General features: G+C 40.7%; 1 protein-coding gene across 1 annotated transcript in view; it reads left to right on the top strand.

Annotated features, from left to right (window-relative positions):
* LOC130734454 (rust resistance kinase Lr10-like) overlaps window positions 1–20552 on the top strand; it is a 74297-nt gene extending 53745 nt beyond the window's left edge. The window contains exon 4 of the mRNA XM_057586888.1: window positions 19283–20552. Within this exon, the coding sequence (XP_057442871.1) occupies window positions 19283–20529 (1247 nt within the window). The 3' untranslated portion in view covers window positions 20530–20552. The remainder of the gene's footprint in view (window positions 1–19282) is intronic.
* The last annotated feature ends 1655 nt before the right edge of the window (window positions 20553–22207 follow it).

A 22207-nucleotide genomic window follows, 5' to 3' on the forward strand; every position in this document is an offset into this window, starting at 1 on the left:
TATATACTCCAAGGATTAGGGTTGAGCGTTGCATGGAAAATGCTACCGTTGGACGGCAGTTCTGGAAAATCCAGCTTCTGCTATGTCTGAGACTGTTAGGTAGGTCGTCAGGAAGGTACAGTTGCTTTTGTACTTGGATAGCGACTTGACCTTTAAACCTAGGAGACTTCTGATCAGGGGAATGCTTCATGTTGGAACTTGTGAAGCCGGTTGATCAGAGTCAGAGGGAAAGCCCAGATCCTCTGATCAATGTTTCTTCTGATTCTGAACTCAGAGGGAAGAACATGGCCTTCAGAGTATCTAGCTTCTGGACAACAGAATTTCACTAATCAGCTTCTGGATCTTCAGAGTCTTCTACACCATCAGAATATCTGAGCCTTCAGTGTTTCTTGGTTATCAGACTTTCTGGATCTTCAGAACTTCTAGTGACTGAGTCCACATCAGAGTTTGTATAATCTTCAGAACTTCTGAAGCTTTTCCACTGTTCATACTGAACATGGTGAATGCGAAAGCGTTGCTTGGGTCGCTCTTTATACACAGTGCTTCTGATTTGTGTGAGATTGAGTTGAGGTCAAAGCCTGCAAATAGCACACTCAGAAAAACACGTTAGAGTACCACAATTGTTCATATCAAAAGGTTAACATGTAATCGTCAAAACATAGAGTTGTACTACTAGATCAAAACTTGATCTTACAATCTCCCCCTTTTTGATGATGACAAAACTAAGATTTTTGATGAACAATTCTTAAACATTAAACTGAATTCACTCAGAGTTTAGGGATATAGAATAAGACTTATCCTGATGTGAATAGTTTATCTTGCTCATTCTGAATTCAAGTCACTGCTTGATTCTAAGCTTAGCTCCCCCTGAATCTAATACTTGATGAAAACATTAGTAAGGTCTAGATTCTGAGCTAAATGATATAAGAGTTCAGAGTGAAAAACTTATGACATAGATGAAAATCGAGTAATCAGAGCGCATAAGTAATCAGAGTCACGGACAAGGTATCAGAGTCTTGGGTATCAGAGTCAACTTGGAATCACTTCAGAAGAAGTGAAATGTATTCCTTGTATTTGCCCAGTGACACATCTATGGTCATGAAGGTGGAACTCTTAAATTCTCCAAAAGAAAAAAATAAATCACACTAACACATCTTACACATCAAAAACTGGGTTTACTCCCCCTTTTTGGCATAAGCAAAAAGCTTGGGGTGTGAAAAACTTAGTTTGAAGTACAGGGTACTCCCCCTTAGAGAAGGTCTAAGTTTAAAGAAAATGAAAACGATGCAAGAATCAGAGTTAGGCGAAATGAATAGAAGAGTTAATGCAAGAGAAGAACGTTTACCACCGGTCAAGGGAGTAAAGAGAAGGGTCAGTTACCAAGAACTTAACCTCGAGAAACTGTAGGAGCATTAACTTTCAGAGAGAAAGTGAACCCTATATAATGCGATGGAGAGAAAGGTAAGCTTCACACCTCGAATAAGTTTCAGAAAAAAAATGGCATCATACATCGTAGCACTAGGAGAGCTGAGGAAGAAGGCCTTCGAGGAGGACTTGTTCCTTAACATCAGGCATCCAGAGGGTACAATGACCATCTCGGAGCTAACACGGACACTGCTGGAGGAGGACCTGCGTCCAGAGTTGAAGAGAGACTTGAGGGAATTTCTTGCCTTCGTGGAGGAGGTGCAAGAACTCAGCCGGCTTGAACTCAAGCTGCTGGAAGAAAAAGAGAGTTTGGAAGAGAAGCTCAAGACTGCATAAGAGATTCTGGAGAGGGATGAGCTAAAGGACAGGCTCAACAACATCCAGCATGCACTGGAGCGTCTGGAGAAGGATAGGTCAGAGCAGCGCCAGGAGTGCAGAAGAATGAGGAGGGATTCTCCATTCTAGACTTTATGGAAAGAATGTATGATGTAAACATAAAGAGATTATGAATAAAAAGATTTTTGCAAACATATGTGACAAAAATATATATAGATATGCATAGATAATCACAAACGAACAAAGTAGAATAAATAAATAAAAAGAAACAGAAGTTAACAAAAATAAAACAACGTTAAAGAAAAAGAAAAGCGAAGAGATCCTAAAACTAGGGTTTATCAGTTCGACGCAGAAGTTCCATCATCATGTGCTTCATTTCAATTAGCATGGATTCATGAGTGTCAAGACGCTGTTCCATGATGTCGAGTCTGGACGAGCTTGACTGAGTAGAACCGGAAGGAACATTCTGAGCAGATTGAGGAGCTGGAATGGAAGCAGCAGGAGTAAACACTACTGGTGCAAGTGCTTGGCATCTAAGGGCTTCAGCCTCAGCTTCAAGTCGTTCTGCCTCTAATCTGGCTTGTTCAGCTTGAGCTGCTGCTTGACGTGCAGCTTCTTCTGCTTGTTCTTTCTTTCTCTGAGCTTCTTCAATAGCTTCAAGAAGCTTATGTCTCTGTTCTTGTTCATGAAGAGCCACCCTTCTAGCAAACCTTTGCTTTGCAGCCTCAATCCTCTGACTTCCCTCTGCATGCAGGAGCTGCATCATAATTGGAACTTGAGCCACTAGCCAAGTGCCCAGATTGTTCCACTCATCAGCCACATGTTCAGCATTCTCACTTAGGTCAGTCTGACAGTGCACATTGCGTAGCATCAAAGAGGCTTCATGATAGAAAATATTGATGCACTCAGAGAGAGATGTGGGTCGGAGGTGAGTGTAAGGAATTATGGAGAGGTTGGTTTCAGGAGAGGCTGGGTGATTGCTGCTGTGAGCTTCAGAGGCACCTTGTGGAGAGCCAATGTTAAACATTTGAGCATTGGGTTCAGAGGTTCCAAGGTGAGGTTCTGAAGTTTCAACCAGAGGATGGGGTGATCTAACCGAGGATTGGTTAGACACAGATTGTTCTGGTTCAGGTTCTGGTTGAATAGGCTCTTGTTGGTCTGGGGTAGGGTGAGCTTGTTGAGCCAAAGGGTCTGCCTCATGTAAAGGATTGGCCAAGATAGGTTCATCTGGGTCAACTAGACGTTCAGGTCTAGGGCCAGGATATCTCCTAGGGCTTGGACAAGTGAGATAATACTCTTCTAAAGTAGACACCTTTTCTTTTCTGACCTCCATGAATTTTCTAATGGATTCAGAGTTATTGGAGGGAGAAGAGTCAGCAACATTGGTTGGGAAGGATACAGGTGTAAGGGCTGTGGAAGAGTCTGTATCCGTGGGTCTGAGAGCCCGACGTTCTGATGCTCTTTGGACAGAGTGATCAGAGGTTCTGGGTCTAGGTTCTGTTTGGGTAAGCTCTGGTTGTTCAAGAATGATGGGTTCAGAAGTTAATGGGTTGTATGGAATGGTAATGGGAGAGGTTGGTTCATCTGACCTAGAGGGTTGGTTCTGGAGCAAATTCCAGAGAGGTGCTTCAGTAGGAGAAGGTTGAAAAAATGAAGACCTTGGGGAATGTGGTGGAGAGGTGGTTTGTGCAGCTGGTTGGGATTCAGGAATAGGAGTGAGGAGATTTGAAGAGTGTTTGAGCATGGCAGATATGGGGAGTGCATCAAATAAATTCAAATCATCATCAGAAGCAATTGCAGACTTACTTGAATGTGCTGATGATCTTGTCACTCTGGCAGGAGGTTCAGTCCTTCTGATCACTGCAGCAGCTGGTTCCACCTGAGTAGGCTTCACCACAATTCTAACCTGCTTCTTCTTCTTCTGAGGAGGACCATCCTCATTATCACCATCATCACCATCATCAGGCTTGCTGGTTTCATCTTGCTTTCTCTTGGATTGACCAGCCTTCTTCTTTTTGATCAGAGGGACATCTGATTCCTCAGAAGATTCTTCTAGGATCATCTTCCTCTGAACTTTCTTCTTGGGAGGAGAAGGAAACTCTGGAGCTGGCGGCAGTCTGCTGAAGAAATCATCGAGATCAATTTCGAATCCTTGAGCCCTTAGGTCTTCAACATAGCACCTAATGGCTTCAGGATTGTCTGCCTGTGTCCACAGAGGGTAGTCATTCAGAGGCATCCTTCTACTTCTGATCTCAGAAGATGTGTCTTCATGGGCAGGAGCAATCTTCTTCTTGATTAGGCCCATCTTCTTTAGAGAATTTGCCGTGAAGACATCACTAACAATGGTGGTCAGATCCTCTGTGCATCCAGCATTTATCAGATCTTGAATGAGGCCACTCTCAATGAAGAGATCAGACAAAAGTCTCCCGAAGGGAATATACTTGATCGCTGACTTGATGGAGGCAGTGGTACGAGACTTCCGGATACATTCCTTCAAGTAGGAGAACATGAAATAGGGAAGGCAGATCTTCTTCTGGTCTTGGATGAAGAACAACATCGCCTTCTGGTTGAAGTTGATGTAGTCTGGGGAACTGCCCTTTGGTCTCTGGTTTATGCAGTGGAGCAAAATCTTGTGCCAGATCCTGAGCTTGGGATGAAGGTCCATTACCTTGTAATTCGTCTTGCCCGGTTTGTAATTGGTGTACAGGGCCTTGTTGGTCTCATCCTTCGTCTTGGGTTTCAGCTTCGATTCCGTGAATTGGAAACGATACCCAAAAGCAATGTCTGCACCCAGCAAATTCACGAAAGACTTCTCTGTGATGATGATCTTTCTTCCAAGAATGTGAGATACCACCTGAGTATCATCGCAGTCGGCGTGCTTCCAGAATTCCTTGATCAGTTTATCATACACCGGTCCTCGAAGCCTGTTGAAGTAATTTCCCCAACCTTGAACTTGGACTTCAGGACGAAGATCATACCCATTTGTAGCCAGGTTGTCGAGGTCGAATCTCCATTCTGCCAGGACTTGAAGTTCCTCAGGAGCATATACGCAGTGAACGGCACAGCCCCGTTCTGCAATCGGAATTATCTGCTCTTGAGCTTGACCTAGATCTTGAGTCGGATTCTCCGGATCCCTTTGACCTGTTGCTAGACCAACTACCATATGAGGGAACTGGGTTGCATCTGCAGTAGCTCTTCTGGTTTGACTCACCATTTTTGAAGCGGTTGAAGGTTTAGGTAGAAGATGAAGGTTGAAAGATGAAGAGAGATCGAGAGAGAAAACGAGGATAAGCGGTTTTGAAATAGCAGAGAGAGAGAGAGTAAAAACGAGGATAACCGGAAGTGAAAGAGATCGTGTGTGTATAGTGGGTTTTGACAAATAACCGTTGTTGATTCAAAAAGCAATTTAAAATCAACGGTTGAAAATTAAAGATAGATAGTAACAGTAAATACACAAATCACACATAGGAGAGAAGCACATCTACACGCAATCATAACAGACTGTCACGCGGGCACAAGGAACTATGCATCAGAAATACTGATACACGTGTTGCTGTCTCAGCTTCAGAGTCAGTACCAATGGGTACACACACTCTGATTGAGTTACCTTCTGGACTAGACATCTTCTGATCAAGAAGTATCATAGTCAGAGGTTCTGATCCATCTTCACTCTGGACAAAAATCCATGTTCAGATTTTTCAGAATAAAATTAAATCTATCCTCTGCTAAGGGCTTTGTAAAGATATCTGCCCATTGATGGTCAGTATCAACAAACTTCAGAAGAAGTACGCCCTTCTGTACATAATCTCTAATAAAGTGATACTTTACCTCAATGTGCTTTGCCCTTGAATGCAAGATAGGATTCTTACTCAATGAGATTGCAGCAGTGTTATCACAATAGATTGGGATATTGCTCTCAAGGATCTGATAATCCTCCAGCTGATGTTTCATCCAGAGCATCTGAGTGCTGCATATTGCTGCTGAGATATATTCTGCCTCTGCAGTTGATAGTGCAATGGTTGATTGCCTCTTGCTTGCCCATGAGACTAGATTGCTTCCCAGAAATTGACAATTTCCAGAAGTACTTTTTCTCTCTGTTCTATCTCCAGCATAATCAGCATCACAATAACCTGAAAGCTTATACTCTGATGTTTTCTTATACATCAAGCCAAGGTTAGTGGTGCCTTTCAGATACCTTAGGATCCTCTTAACAGCAGTTAAGTGGGTTTCCCTTGGATCTGATTGGAACCGAGCACATAAATGAACACTAAATAGTATGTCTGGCCTAGATGCAGTTAAGTATAGAAGTGAACCTATCATGCCACGATAGAGCTTCTGACATACTTTACCACTTTTATCTTCTTTCTCCAGAATGCATGTAGGATGCATTGGAGTCTTGGCCACTGTAGATTCCAGCATATTGAACTTCTTCAGAAGTTCTTTAGTGTACTTGCTCTGATGGATATATGTTCCTTCTGGTGTTTGATCAACTTGTATTCCCAGAAAGTACTTTAATTCTCCCATCATACTCATCTCAAATTCAGCCTGCATCATCTCAGAAAATTCTTTGCATAGAGATTGATTAGCAGAACCAAATATAATATCATCAACATAAATTTGCACAATTAAGATATCATCTTTATAAGTCTTGCAGAAAAGAGTTGTATCTACTTTACCCCTTACAAACTCATTCTCCAGAAGGAATGAGCTGAGTCTCTCATACCATGCTCTGGGAGCTTGCTTCAGACCATAGAGTGATTTCTTCAATTTGAACACATGGTCTGGTTTCTTCTCATCTTCAAAACCTGGGGGTTGATGAACATAGACTTCCTCTGAAATATAACCATTTAGGAAGGAACTCTTCACGTCCATCTGATGTAGAACTATGTTGTGATTTACTGAGAAAGAGATCAACAATCTGATTGCCTCCAGTCTTGCTACTGGAGCAAATGTTTCAGTGTAGTCTATTCCTTCCTGCTGGCTGTAGCCTTGAGCAACTAGCCTTGCCTTGTTTCTGACTACATCTCCTTTCTCATTCAGCTTGTTTCTGAATACCCATTTCGTTCCAATTACATGGACACTCTCAGGCTTCTTCACTAAGCTCCAAACATCGTTCTTGGAGAATTGATTCAATTCTTCTTCCATGGCCAGAATCCAATCCTTGTCCTGAAGAGCTTCATCTATGGACTTGGGTTCAATTAAGGACACCAATCCTTTCAGACTGAGCAAGGTCTCTTCAGAGGGTCTGAAGGCAGATCTGGTTCTGACTGGTTCGTCTTTGTTGCCCAAAATCAATTCCTTAGGGTGAGCTGCAGTGATTCTGCTCTTCTTCAGAGTTTGTGAGTTAGAGGGACCAGCTTCTTCCTCTGGTTCATCTTCCTCTGGCTCAACTTCCTCTGGAGCTTTGCCTTTGTCAGAAACATTAATGCTTAAATCTGCAAACTTTTCAACTAGCTTTGACTGGTCAGAGTCAAGCTTATCGTCAAATCTAACATGAATAGATTCTTCAATAGTCTTAGCATCAGTATTATAAAATCTAAAACCTTTAGATCTCTCAGAGTAACCAAGTAATAGACACTTAGAAGACTTAGCATCAAATTTATGCAATCTATCCTTAGTATTGAGAACATAACAAACACAGCCAAAAGGATGAAAATAAGAAATGTTGGGTTTTATGTTCTTCCACAATTCATAAGGAGTTTTATTCAGAATTGGTCTCACAGAGATTCTGTTCTGAATGTAACATGCTGTATTTACTGCCTCTGCCCAAAAGTGCTTAGCCATGCCAGTTTCTTGGAGCATGGTTCTAGCCATCTCCTGAAGAGTTTTGTTCTTCCTCTCAACAACACCATTTTGTTGAGGAGTTCTGGGACAAGAGAAATCATGTGTAATTCCATAGGAATCAAACAGACTCTCAAACTTGTCATTCTCAAACTCTCCACCATGGTCACTTCTGACACGCACAATCCTACAAGCCTTCTCGTTTTGCTCTTGAGCAATGAAGGTAGAGAACACAGCATGAGACTCATCCTTGCGGGTTAGAAACTTTACCCATGTCCAGCGGCTATAGTCATCAACGATAACCATCCCATATCTCTTGCCACCTATAGACTCATTTTTCACTGGTCCAAAAAGGTCGATATGCAGAAGTTCCAACGGCCTTGAGGTTGAGACAACATTCTTTGCCTTGAAAGGTACTTTTGTGAATTTGCCTTTCTGACATGCTTCAGAAAGAGCGTCTGAAGCGAACTTCAGATTGGGTAAGCCCCTGATAAGGTTTAGCTTGCTCAGCTGAGAAATCTTTCTCATACTGGCATGCCCTAACCGTCTATGCCATACCCACTGCTCTTCATTAACAGACAGAAGGCACTTCACATTCTGAGCCTCCAACTCAGATAATCTGATCTTATAAATGTTGTTCTTCCTCTTGCTGTTAAACAGAACAGAGCCATCGATTTGACTTACAGCCCGGCAGGACTTTTGATTGAATATAACATCATAACCCTTGTCAGCTAATTGACTTATAGACAATAAGTTATGTGTTAAGCCGTCTACCAATAACACATTATCAATGCATGGACTACTATCTACACAAATAGTACCAGTACCAACAATTTTACCTTTTTCATTTCCTCCAAAGCCAACTTCGCCTCCAGGCTTAAGTTTCAGCTCTCGGAACATACGCCTTTCTCCCGTCATGTGACGCGAGCATCCACTGTCCAGATACCATGATTGGTGTTTCAGTGGAGCTATCAAGGATATCTGCAACATAGATAATCTTGTCCTTAGGTACCCACTTTCTGGGTCCTCTCTTGTTAGTTACCCCAGAGGTTCTGATCACCTTGGGTGTCTCAACATGATATTTTAAAGGAATATTTGCATGATATTTAGTCATAGAGAAGGATCCCTTTTTAAGAGGGTTTTTAGCAACTTTAGCAGGTACAGGATCAGGCAATATGGTACCAGAGGGAACAAAGCATTCATACAAGGATTTAGCTTTAGACACAGAGGGCTCATTTCTAATTGGTTTAGAATAGCCAATGCCATGCATTCCATTTCTGCTTACGCCATAGATCATTGAAGCCATTAAGCTTCTATCCACGCTTTTAGCTAGGAATCTTTGAAAAGACTTTTCATACTTAGATTCATTTCTACAATCAGAGGCATCACAGGCAACAATTTCTTCTAACTTAGCAATCTGGTTCTTAAGCACAGAGTTAGAATTGATCAAGGCATGATTATCATTTTTCAAATCAGAAATAATTTTCTCATGTTCAGAAGGAGTCTTGGAAACAGCAGATAAGTTCTTTTTCAGCTTCTTATGCTTAGACAATAAGGAGTTATACTTATCCATGATATCAGACAATGCATGTTTCAGTTCAGAGGTAGAGAAAGAAGCGAATACCTCATTTTCATCGTCTGAGTTAGGATTTCCTTCTGATTCTGAGTCAGAGTCAACAACTCCCTTTGACTCTGCTTCCTTGTCTTTGACAATAGCCATGAGTCCTTGGACTTCACCATCAGAGTCAACATCCTCTGACTCTGATTCATCAAATGTCACCATCAGACTCTTCTTTGTCTTGAAGTGCTTCTTTGGCTTCTTGTCCTTCTTCAATTTTGGACAGTCACTTTTGTAGTGCCCTGATTCTTTGCACTCAAAGCATGTGACTTCCTTAAGTGAGGACTTCTTCTGACCTGAGGATCCAGACTTTCCTTTTGCCTTTCCAGAGCCTTTGTATTTGCTCTGCCTGTGCTTCCAGATGCGATTGAGTCTCTTGGAGATCAGAGTCAGCTCATCTTCATCAGAATCTTCTGATGCTTCTTCAGATTCCTCTTCTTCAGCTTGAAGAGCTTTTGACTTCTCAACCTTAGCCTTTTCAGATTTAGATTTCAAGGCTATGGACTTTTTCCTCAGATCTTGCATCTCTGAGCGCTTCAGCTCATGGCATTTCAAAATGCTGATGAGTTCTTCTAAACTCATATTCTCAACGTCTCTCGTGAGCTCTATTGAAGTCACTAAAGGCATCCAACTTTCAGGAAGACACCTGATGACCCTTATGACATGATCTTTTGTTGTGTAGCTCTTGTTGAGAGGTCGTATGCCAGCTACAAGCAACTGAAATCTGGAGAACATTTCTTCAATGGACTCATTTGGCTCCATGATGAAGGATTCATACTTTTGGATCAAAGACAATGCCTTTGATTCTTTGACTTTCTTGTTTCCTTCATGAGACATCTTCAGAGATTCGAAAATGCCTTTCGCAAACTCACGATCTGTAATCTTCTGGTACTCTTAATAGGAAATAGCACTTAGAAGAATTGCTCTTGCTTTGTGATGTTGTGAGTACAGCTTCTTTTGATTTGCAGTCATCTCTGACCTTGGGATCTTCTTGCCATCTGCATCAACTGGACGCTCGTAGCCATCCACAATAATATCCCAGAGATCTGCATCGAAACCCAGAAAGAAACTTTCCAGTCTATCTTTCCAATATTCGAACCTTTGACCGTCGAACATAGGAGGCTTTGCATTGTAACCATCTCTTTGAGTTTCACTGGTGGTGGCAGCCATTGTTTTTCACACCGGCCCGGATCACTGAACACTGTTAGGTGTGGTAATCAGAACTTGCGCTCTGATACCAATTGAAGGTATGAAAAACGGTAGAAAGGGGGGGGGGGTTTGAATAACGTTTTCAGTATAAAGCTTCTACCTTAAAGATTTTGACAAATCTTCCGAGAACTTTAAGTGCTAAAGATAAGAGATAGAAAGGCACACAAGGATTTTATCCTGGTTCACTTGATAAATCACTCAAGCTACTCCAGTCCACCCGTTAAGGTGATTTCTTCCTTCTTAGAATGAAGGCAATCCACTAATCAGGTAAGAGTTACAACTGCACTTGAAACCTACAAGTGACTAACAATTACACTGACTTAGCTCACACTAAGATTCACTCTCTTAGTCTTCTCTAGGATCCGATCAGCCTTGATCTCCTAAAGGAACTAAACAAACTGTTTATCAAAGAATTGTTTACAAGAGATTTGCTTCTAAAAAGCTAATAGTAAACTCAATGAATTTCAGATGAAAGAAAGCTTAGAAGAATTTGAGTTTGTCTTGCGCGTATGTGAATGCTTCTAGCCACTTCTTTCAGTCTTCATCCTCTTTATATACTCCAAGGATTAGGGTTGAGCGTTGCATGGAAAATGCTACCGTTGGAGGACAGTTCTGGAAAATCCAGCTTCTGCTATGTCTGAGACTGTTAGGTAGGTCGTCAGGAAGGTACAGTTGCTTTTGTACTTGGATAGCGACTTGACCTTTAAACCTAGGAGACTTCTGATCAGGGGAATGCTTCATGTTGGAACTTGTGAAGCCGGTTGATCAGAGTCAGAGGGAAAGCCCAGATCCTCTGATCAATGTTTCTTCTGATTCTGAACTCAGAGGGAAGAACATGGCCTTCAGAGTATCTAGCTTCTGGACAACAGAATTTCACTAATCAGCTTCTGGATCTTCAGAGTCTTCTACACCATCAGAATATCTGAGCCTTCAGTGTTTCTTGGTTATCAGACTTTCTGGATCTTCAGAACTTCTAGTGACTGAGTCCACATCAGAGTTTGTATAATCTTCAGAACTTCTGAAGCTTTTCCACTGTTCATACTGAACATGGTGAATGCGAAAGCGTTGCTTGGGTCGCTCTTTATACACAGTGCTTCTGATTTGTGTGAGATTGAGTTGAGGTCAGAGCCTGCAAATAGCACACTCAGAAAAACACGTTAGAGTACCACAATTGTTCATATCAAAAGGTTAACATGTAATCGTCAAAACATAGAGTTGTACTACTAGATCAAAACTTGATCTTACACCCTATTCATATCATTTGAAATTAAATTGTGAGTTAAAGCCTCATATGGATTAGTTACCATATAGTACAAAAAGATAATGTTAAAAAATACACTCATTAGCCAATGTCTTAGGTTTTGTATCAAGTATGTTCACTTCTTATTGAATATTAATTTTGGTGTTACCCCTTTCATCTTTATCCATCTTATATTTATAAATGTCATCTGTGATCTTTACAATCCGCAAACTAAAGTGTGGAACTACTTTTTCATAAAGTAATTCCGCACATATAATGTGTGGACACATTGTATTTATAGAATTACTTTACGAAAAAGTAGTTTCGCACTATATATGTATAGGAACTTTAAAATATGTTCTGCTATCTAACTTTAAGTATCAAGTATTTTGATACACTGTGGTTGGTCTTTCCCATCCTTGAATCATTGGGCTATTAAGGAAGATCCCTAGGCTCTCATTAAGGTCTTTCTCACCTTAGATGAGCATAAGGTATATAGAAAGCCAAAATCCCCAAAAGTAGCCATGACAAATGAAGGGCTGTGATTTTGGCACCCACATCACAATAATTCACACCCTTTTGTTACTTTGAAACTTTCAAAACTACCCCCCTCCCCCCTTAAAAAATAAAAATAAAACTCACTACACCTCTCTTTTTTCCACCACCGCACACCCCCATCTTAATTTCCTTCATCCTCATCTTCTTCTTTCTCACTCACTCACTCACACAATCTCTCTCTTCATCTTCTTCCTCCTCTACTTCACTTCCTCTCCTCATCTTCTTCCTTTCTCAATCCATTGTTGCTCATACTTCCTTCCCCACTATTTATTAGGCATATCACTTCTTCTTATCTTTCTCACTATCTCACTTTCTATCATTCCTTTGCTTTGAAACTTTTGGGGTGCATTCTGTCAATAATTTAATAATATCAGGTACTAAAACCAGGAAGATAAATATTTTGTGTGTAAATCGAAGAATTCCGGGTTTGGAAACCTAGAATAAACACCCTAAACAATAGATATTTAAAAACATGTTATTGTTAACACACAATATCGAGTTTTCAACTTTTCAGTAATGTTTAGTTTTGTGTTCCTCGAATACTAAACCTTGAACATATAAAAGGGGATTTATACCACGGGCATTCAGAAACCCGAAAATTATAGGAGCGTTTAGTAGACAAGTAAGAATGGAGCGAGACATGTACATAGTTTCCATGTTTATCATGTTTTAAGATGAAATGAAACAAAACAAATAGCTCCTCAAACAGTACACTTTGGTCCCTAAAGAAAGGTGGAACAGTGGGAACGAAGCAAAACACTCTATTAAAATATTTTATACCAACAAAAATACCACCAGTTTTATTCTCTCATACACACTTCAAGTGTCACTCATCTCTTTCACAAACTATGTATGTCTCCTTCCTTCTACGACTGCATGCACGATGGTCATTCCAACGGACTATATTTTCATTTACGTAAACCAATCATTCAACTCTTCTCTAGAACATATTTTTCTTACCCCACGTGAAACATTCTTTGGCTTCAGTTTTTAGCTTTTTGGTGATCATGTTACACTGACCCCATCTTTTATTTTTTGTTCAATGCACCATATATTAATTACATAAAGTAGAGCTCACAAACAAAGCTTACTCAATGTCAGCTCGAGCCTCATTCCACCAAACCTTAGACTGCTAAATGCAAGCTACAGATGCTAAAATATGGGTTGGGACATTGGCTTTATAGTAGGAACTTGCTACTAGTAAATTTCCTCTATGAGAACGAGCCACGAATCTAAAGGCAGTTGAGCTCTCCCCTTTCCATCTCGCATCGATGTTGATTTTTGTTCTGGGCAAGGAGAAACCCTCCCCGGTACGAACACCCAGGACGACCCCCGTCCCACGAGAGGTGTACAGACCACTCCGCAAGATCGACAATCCCGCACGACCGATTACAGAGACGACTGCCACTACACAAACAGGGACGATCATCTAAAGAACATACCGAGTAATGGTCAGATACGAGCAAGGTGAAGAACACCCCTTGGGACGATTAGGCCACCAAGGACGAGACCGCATCTGGGGACGATGGGTCCCCCACCCGACCGAGACGGGCCGATCGAAGAACAAGTGACTCTGTAGCACTTTGAGAAAGATCTAGTCAACTATCCCATCGCGGGCTCCACAACCCGTACTTTGGGGGCTAAGGTCACATCTCGAGGTCAGGTAGTGGGTTACGAGGAGCTCTGAGCCGTAGGATCTCTGAGGTGACAGGCGCCACAGGTGGATCCAACGGTGGTAGAACGAGGGGAAACCCAAATGCCCGAGGCACTCATAACGTCCCTTCGCAGGCTGGGACCCTCCCTTCAGAACTCCAAGAGTATAAAAGGCCTCAAGTTTCCAGAAGTCAAGGTATCTATCTCTCACTATCTTCACACACAAAATATATCCAAGGTTGCTCTCAACTAACTTAAGCTTCAGAGTGCTTTGTAGGACCCCCTCCTGGGACGGTGACCTCAACCCAACCTTTCTCAACCAGTCTCACCACCTCTTCTCCGTACGATCAAGGGTTCTCCCTGATCATTGGCGCCGTCTGTGGGGAACGGTGAAATTTCTTCCTACCCATCGTGTCTAAAAGCCATCTGCTTTTCCTTCCGCCAAACATGGTAGAGACCCGCGCCACTTCCAGACGACAGAATACCCCAGAGGGCCACGTCGAGCCACTTGACGAAGGTCAACAGCACCCTCCAGCTCCCCCGGGACCAGTGGGAGCAACTCCTCCAACTCCGCCGCGGAATCGGGTCGCAGAGCAACAGACCATCGTCCCGAATGCCACCCTCGAGGCTCTTCAACGCCTCGAAGGACGCATTCGAGCCATGGAGCAGGATCAGGTCGCAGTAGACGAACAGGAACGACAGTACCGTTTTCAAGACTCTCAATTGGAGATCCAATTTCTCCGGGACCAAATCATGCAGCTGGAGGGCCGAGATGAAGGTTCCAGACAACAAACCCAAAGGTCCCCAGATCGAGAAACGGGAAGGGACCGGCGCACACCTTCAATCCGAGATGAACCTTCACATCACCAAGATAACCGACGACAGGTGCATGTAACGAGAAACCAACGCCAAATCTTCCCTCAGCGGAGTGTCTCCCGACGAAGAAGCGTCTCCCCGACCCGGATGAATATAGGTGCTCTAGTGGCCCTACCACCACCCATGACTGGACCTCTATCTCCAGAAATCATGATGCATCCTTTTCCCCCGGGTTGGTCCCGTCCCAAGATAAAAATCTACGAGGGAGATACCGACCCGAAGGAACATATCAACTTCTTCGTAGGCGCCATGCAGTATGCTGGAGCTAGCGACCCCATTTTCTGCAGTTCTTTCAATGAGAGAAGAAGCATAAGCTTGCCTCAGGTACAGATGCTTGGAGTAATTGTCTCTAAACATGGGTGAAGCGGGCACCAGATCTGCATATAAAGGGGATAAGAAGAGTAAGGGGGAAAGGATAATCTTATAACCAATGACTGCAAAATGCAATTAGGCAATAGTGTAGAGTCAAATGAGTTGAGATAATCTTACATTTTCAAAAACTAAATAATTCACAAGAAAACACAAAGTGAAATCAGCTACAACCCAATTACACAAAAATATACTTCCTGAAGACATAATAAGTCAAGTAGTACTAGTAACTAGCAAGTGATGCTATCAAACAATGAAGGACCAATCTGTATAAAGCATGAAAATATGTTGGACATTTTGATACCAAGTCTGCACAATCACCTTGAATCCCCTTGTCTAAATTAGTTTTTAACCTAAATTTTGTTTTTATTGGATTCTTTGAAACCTATCACCGAACTCCTATGGTGTGAAACATGACATATGGAAGATTCAAGATTCCCTTGTTTGATAATTTAAAGCTATGAGAACCATGAGTTTTTCATACTTCTATAACCATAAATAACAAACAATTCGAAGACAGAAAACTACTAGTTCACAAACTTACTAGGGACAAATTTGTGATGTGATAAGGAATAGTTACTAATGTTGAGGAATCAGAAAAGCAGGAATTAGGGATTGAAATTACCGACAGCGCCACTCCTTGTTCTGCAATCTCCATCTGCCAAAATTGCACAGCACCAGAAGTAAGAAATAACTTCCCCTGACTCGTTTTCGATGCTTCACAGAACAACAATCTGAAATAATAATCCAATTTATAAATTCTTACTAATAATTAATGATTCATGTAGATTTTTCTCACATCAACAAGCTCAATCGGTTAACAAATTGTCAAAACCAAGAAGAAAAATCACTTCATATAATTTTCCAATATTTCGAAATTAGCACTTTCCGTATCAAACCCTAAATGAATGATCCTGATGTGAAGCTAGCTTAACATAAATTCTTAGAAATGCATGATCCTCTTGTAAACACATTATCAAACCAAATGCAAATTAAGGTTAACCTTAATTCAACTTGAGAAATCAGATCCATGACTTGCAATTGTCTTCGATAGGTCAGAATCCAGATCACGAAACAAACAACAGTTGAGAAAATACAGAAACATTGACCTGATACGCTTTGGTCTCACGAATTCTCTCCTCTTGAAGTTGCTTTTCGTTTGCTGCGGCGTCGACGACGACGGGGCTCGATTGCTTCGATCGGCGAGTTATCTTCTTCATTTCCCCCTCAACTGAAAGAAGCTGAGATGCATCCTCCGCCTGAAAGAAGCTCAGTGACCTCATGGTCGCCGCCGCGACGGAAAAACACAACCTCGCCTAGGCCGCGCAACTCATCTCCGGGATCTTAAGTCTCTGTAACGAGCTCCGATGGGTGAGGAAAAGCGAGGACCAGTTGGGGAGCGAAGCCATAACGAAGATGAGTTTCTAGATCGCGAGAAAAGTTGATGAATTTCAGAGCAGAACTTGAATGAAACGCGAAGCAAGAGAAATAGGGTTCACGTGACCCATTTTGATTTTATAAAATTATTAATCAACTTGCGGCGCCTTCCCCAACCGCCCCTGGTTAAACCGTTGCAAAATACTTAAAAACCGCCAGAATTTGAAAGTAGACCGCCACTAATTGACTCAAACTGCGGCACTTAGCTAAACCGCCACAGGACTGCCGCAGTGTTACACTTTGCGGCGGTTTTCCTGGAACCGCCGCAGAATGGCCGCCTCTAAATGTTGTTTTTCTTGTAGTGGTATAACCACTTACATAAGGAAGCTCATCAATACGTTGGCGAGTATCAGGTCTAGACATTGAATTCGTCACTCTGCAGTCGAAGCCATAACGAAGATGAGTTTCTAGATCGCGAAAAAAGTTGATGAATTTCAGAGCAGAACAAGAATGAAACGCGAAGCAAGAGAAATAGGGTTCACGTGACCCATTTTGATTTTTTAAAATTCTTAATCAACTTGCGGCGCCTTCCCCAACCGCCCCTGGTTAAACCGCTGCAAAATACTTAAAAACCGCCAGAATTTGAAAGTAGACTGCCACTAATTGACTCAAACTGCGGCACTTAGCTAAACCGCCACAGGACTGCCGCAGTGTTACACTTTGCGGCGGTTTTCCTGGAACCGCCGCAGAATGGCCGCCTCTAAATGCTGTTTTTCTTGTAGTGGTATAACCACTTACATAAGGAAGCTCATCAATACGTTGGCGAGTATCAGGTCTAGGTAGATTAGTACCTCACCGACGACTTTCCTTCTAGTCCTCGGGCCATCGCTATTCTGCATGGCTCTCTAACAAAACTAGGCCAAGCTCAAGGGGGTGATAACAGACATTGAACGCTAAGCATATGGAGCTATAGGTATGTCCCTGGTAGATGTAGAAGAGAGGCTTAGGTTAGGCCAGGTGAATCGAGAGGAGCTTAGCTAGCTTGAACAAGCGTGATGATCTATAGAGGCAGAATGAGGATTACACTGCCTAGTTCTCCGAGATCGAAAAGATGAGGCGAGATGGAATTCAATCTGAAGTGGAAATGTATAAAACTTGGAGGTTTTATTCTCTAGCAGAAGCAGAAGCTCTGAGATTCAGAGTCCCCCTTGCCCGGAACCTTGAGTCGGATAACTTGGACTTGATCAGAGCTTGCACGAAAGAGACAAAAATTGGGGAGATCTCGAGTATCATAGAAGATATACACTTTATAAACACAAAGATGGAGTTTGAATTCTACTGAGCAAAAAGAGAAGGTAATCGAGTTGCCCATGCAGTGGCACAACTCACCCTCCACCGCGCGCTCCCCCTTGATTGGGTCACAGCCCCACCTCTCCCAATAACTTCAGAAATCGACAGAGACAAGACCCTTGGCACGACAAGCACCATCAACAACCACTAAGTTGATGTAGAAGGGAAACATAAGGAACTCTCCTCAGCTCCCTCGGTTTCCCGGATTGGATCTTCTTCTTACCTTTTGACTAACTCTGCTGAACACCTTCTCTCTCTCTCTCTCTCTCTATCTCTCTCTCTCTCACTCCTTTTGGTGTCTTTCCCTTTTAGTAGGGTTTCTTAGATTTTATTTCGTCTATAGTCAGCAAGCGGCCTATTTCTATTGATGTATTTTTTGGGTCCGTTGTAATGCTGCTTTATTTCCCAGTTCCACTAGGCCGGTGTTTGTTCTGGCTTAGCCCCCTCATTTGATTTGAATGAACGAACCATTTACCAAAAAAATGAAGGGCGTTTACCAAAAGAAAGCCAACATCTTTCCATTGACCAAAAACTCTCGCCCCCTCTCACTTTTATAACTTTCAAAACTACCCTCCCTTTAAAAGGCATAACTCACGTCATTCTTTCCCCATAACCGCACATATGTCCCTCTCTACTTCATCTTTATCTTTTGCCTCCTCACTACCTCACTTCCTCTCCTCATATTCTTCCTTCCTAACCCATTGTTGCATATATTTCATTGCCCACTATTTATTAGGCACATCACTTCTCCTTATCTTCCTCACTACCTCACTTTCTTTTATTCGGTTGTGAAGAAACTTCCAAGATGCATTATATTAGTGTTTGTACTTTTGGGTTCTAAACCCAGAAGGCAAATACTTCGTTTGTAAATTGAAGAATTCCGGGTTTTAAAACCCGGAATAAACAACCCTAAACAATATGGGTTTAAAAACACGATATTTTTTAACGTTAAAAAAAAACACAAAATTATTAACACATAATACTGGATTTTAAACCTCTTGATAATGTTAATTTCTCTTTTATATTGGAATAAAACTTACCTTTATTTATATTTGTACTGCCCCACAACGTATAATTTATGAATTCGTCACTCTGCAGTTGAATCCATGTGTTCATCATCCATTCAGCTCATTCATATAATAACTTATTCAACTCATACATTTATGTAAAATAACATAAAATAGATTGTATGAATTTAATCTTTAATTTATTGGATGCATGGTCCGGAAACACGGGTCAAGACTGGTCGAGACTCGAGGCTATAGTGTACAGTAAAAACTATAAGAGTCAACATCACCACACCTTCAATCAACCATAGAGCATTCGGTATCTGGTTTCTAATATTAATATATGATGTTTATCTAATCCATCACTAACAAGTAGCAAATTTTGAACTCCAAACTTACTCTTTAATTAATTCCCAACACATATATCTTCTTGCTTTTCTCTTTGATATTGTAAATTGTTATTTTTTTTATGTCAACTTGCAGGAATTCTTGAAACAATAAAAGGACGAAACAACGATTATGAAGGTTTTACGAACTACAAATTAGGATTGACCACGGGACACTATGTTTTACCATCAATTTTGGCTGCAAGATTTCTTTTTGGGGTGACATTTTTTTTGGCACTTTTGATACATAAATGGAAAAAAAGACATTTGTCAATGTTTGAAAATATTGAAGTATATCTACAACAAAGTCACCTTGTGCCTATTCGATACTCACACAATGAAATAAAAAAGATGGCCAAAGGTTTCAAAGAAAAGTTGGGTGAAGGTGGCTTTGGCACTGTGTTCAAGGGGAACCTTCGTAGCGGGCCATGTGTGGCCCTAAAAATGTTGGCAAAATCAAAAGGTAAAGGGGAAGACTTCATCAATGAAGTAGCAACCATTGGAAGGGTGCATCATTTGAATGTGGTACAACTAATTGGATTTTGTATTGAGGGATCAAAACAGGCTCTTGTTTATGAATTCATGTCCAATGGATCTCTTGATAAATTTATTTTCTGCAAAGAAGGAAGTATACATTTAAGCCTTGAAAAAATATGTAGTATAGCAATTGGAGTAGCTCGTGGGATTGCTTATCTTCACCATGGGTGTGAGATGAAGATTTTGCATTTTGATATCAAGCCCCACAACATCTTACTAGATGAGAACTTCACCCCGAAGATCTCTGACTTTGGATTGGCCAAGCTATATCCAGTAGATAATAGCATTGTCACAATGACTGCAGCAAGAGGAACAATTGGGTACATGGCTCCGGAATTGTTCTACAAAAATATTGGTGGTGTGTCTTATAAGGCTGATGTCTATAGCTTTGGAATGCTTTTGATGGAGATGGCAAGCAATAGGAAAAATCTGAATCCCCATGTGGAGCATTCAAGCCAACTTTACTTCCCCTTCTGGATTTATGATCAGCTTGGAAAACAGAATGACATAGAATTGGAAGATGTTAAAGAGGAAGAAATGAAAATAGCGAAGAAGATGATCATGGTCGCGCTTTGGTGCATACAATTGAAGCCCGATGATTGCCCTTCAATGAAGGAAGTAGTGGAGATGCTTGAAGGAGATGTTGAAAACCTTGAAATGCCTCCGAAGCCTTCTTTGTATCCACATGAAACAATTGCAGGGGATCAAGGAAGCAACTCTGAACAGACAACGCTGAGTGATTTCATTAGTTCTTCTATTGATCCCGTGGAAATTGTAGCTGATAGTCAGGTAGCAGGTATAGCTTGACATTGCATGTTCGTAATTATTTGTCCTTCTATAATTTTATATTTAATTACGTCTTTCTTATTGTAGTCTACGAAGGCTAGAAAAATTGGTAACCAAATTTAAGATTTTATCCTTAAATATGTATTCATGTTAAAAATGCATGCTGCTCGAATCCATATGGTACTATTCACTTATTTTAGATGCTTGTTATTTGAGGACAGAAAAAATCGGATTTTTTTAAATACTTGTTATTGTGTGGGACATGTTACCCCATAGTTTATTAAATCATAAATTTTAAAACTCCTACAGTATGCTTTATGTTTTAATTTAGTTCCTAGGATAGTTTTAACTTCTAATTATTAGTATAGATTTTTGAACTTGATTAAGCTGACATCGATAAGGATTTTATGTCTCTACTGTTTCCTTCTGGTCGTATACAATTGTTTAGATGGACACCGGAGGTGAGTACGGTACAAGAAAAGTTGTCATCATGAGCATCAGAAAAAAGCCCACGCTAATATGACAAAAGTAGAAACTAGAGTCAATTTAGCGTCGACTTAGCATCGATGTCGTGACTCAGGTTTAATGTCCAGAAGCCCACATTAGTGATTTAGACAACTCCTTGCAAGGGATGATGGACATTCTCTCAACAACCACAGAAAGTTTGTTTTTAAAAAAAATTATTTCTAAGTATTTCAAAACTTGATGCAAAATAGTGAAAATACAGATCTCTATACCAAGTAGATCAAAATGAAAAATTAAAGACTTATAGATATAAACCATTTTTTTCTATGCTTATCATATTTTTTTAAATAAGAGAATAATTCATCTGTTAAATCCTTTTCGTACACCATTAATGATGAATAATCAAACATCTTATTCATCATGCTTAATCGAAGATATCGTGCAACAGATAAAATAAAACATACCATAAAAACCATAGGCTAGCTAGAGCCTTAAATAACAACAAATATTTGAACCATTGATTTCCCAGACAAGATCACCAGGAAAAGATCAAACTAACAAAATCAGCAAAGATGAATAACCTGAAAATGCATACTGATGAAGCCATAGACACATACTTTCAGCTAAATTCATCCCTTGATAATTATATCATTATACAAGAAATGTTTTTCAATCTATAACATTAACTAGTATAATAATCACCAAATCAGTAGTCAAATTGAGATATAGGAAATGAAGAAATTTTATGTGAAGCTTAATTCATAACCACCTATTTAAACTCTAGGTGCTTCAAGCATTAGTGATCACATCAGTCCAAGAGGTTTCTTACATTACAATAGTTTTATGTCCACTCATAATAGCCAAAAACAGAATCAAAATGTAGTTCACAAAATGTAATTCACACAAGCCTATATGTGCTATTCTGCATCACATAAAATTCACATCGTAAAACAAAGAAGACAAGTTGAATAAAGTTATTTTTAAACAACAGACCCAAAAGTACAAAAATCTACGGTTTAAATACTTCAAAGAGATGGGATGGGTTATGAGCACCTGTAGTAGAGAAAGAAATGGATTCTTTACTTTGAAGTAAGTAAGTCTTTGAATAAATAAGATATGAAAGTTAAAACAGAGACAATATATTCTCTTTGTTAGTGTATATGATAGGTGCAGCTCTTACATAGAAGAGCTTAATGCTTAGCTTACAAGAGAAGCTATATTAGTTGATCTGTTA

This window comes from Lotus japonicus, chromosome 1, assembly GCF_012489685.1.
Source record: "Lotus japonicus ecotype B-129 chromosome 1, LjGifu_v1.2".
NCBI lineage: Eukaryota > Viridiplantae > Streptophyta > Magnoliopsida > Fabales > Fabaceae > Lotus > Lotus japonicus.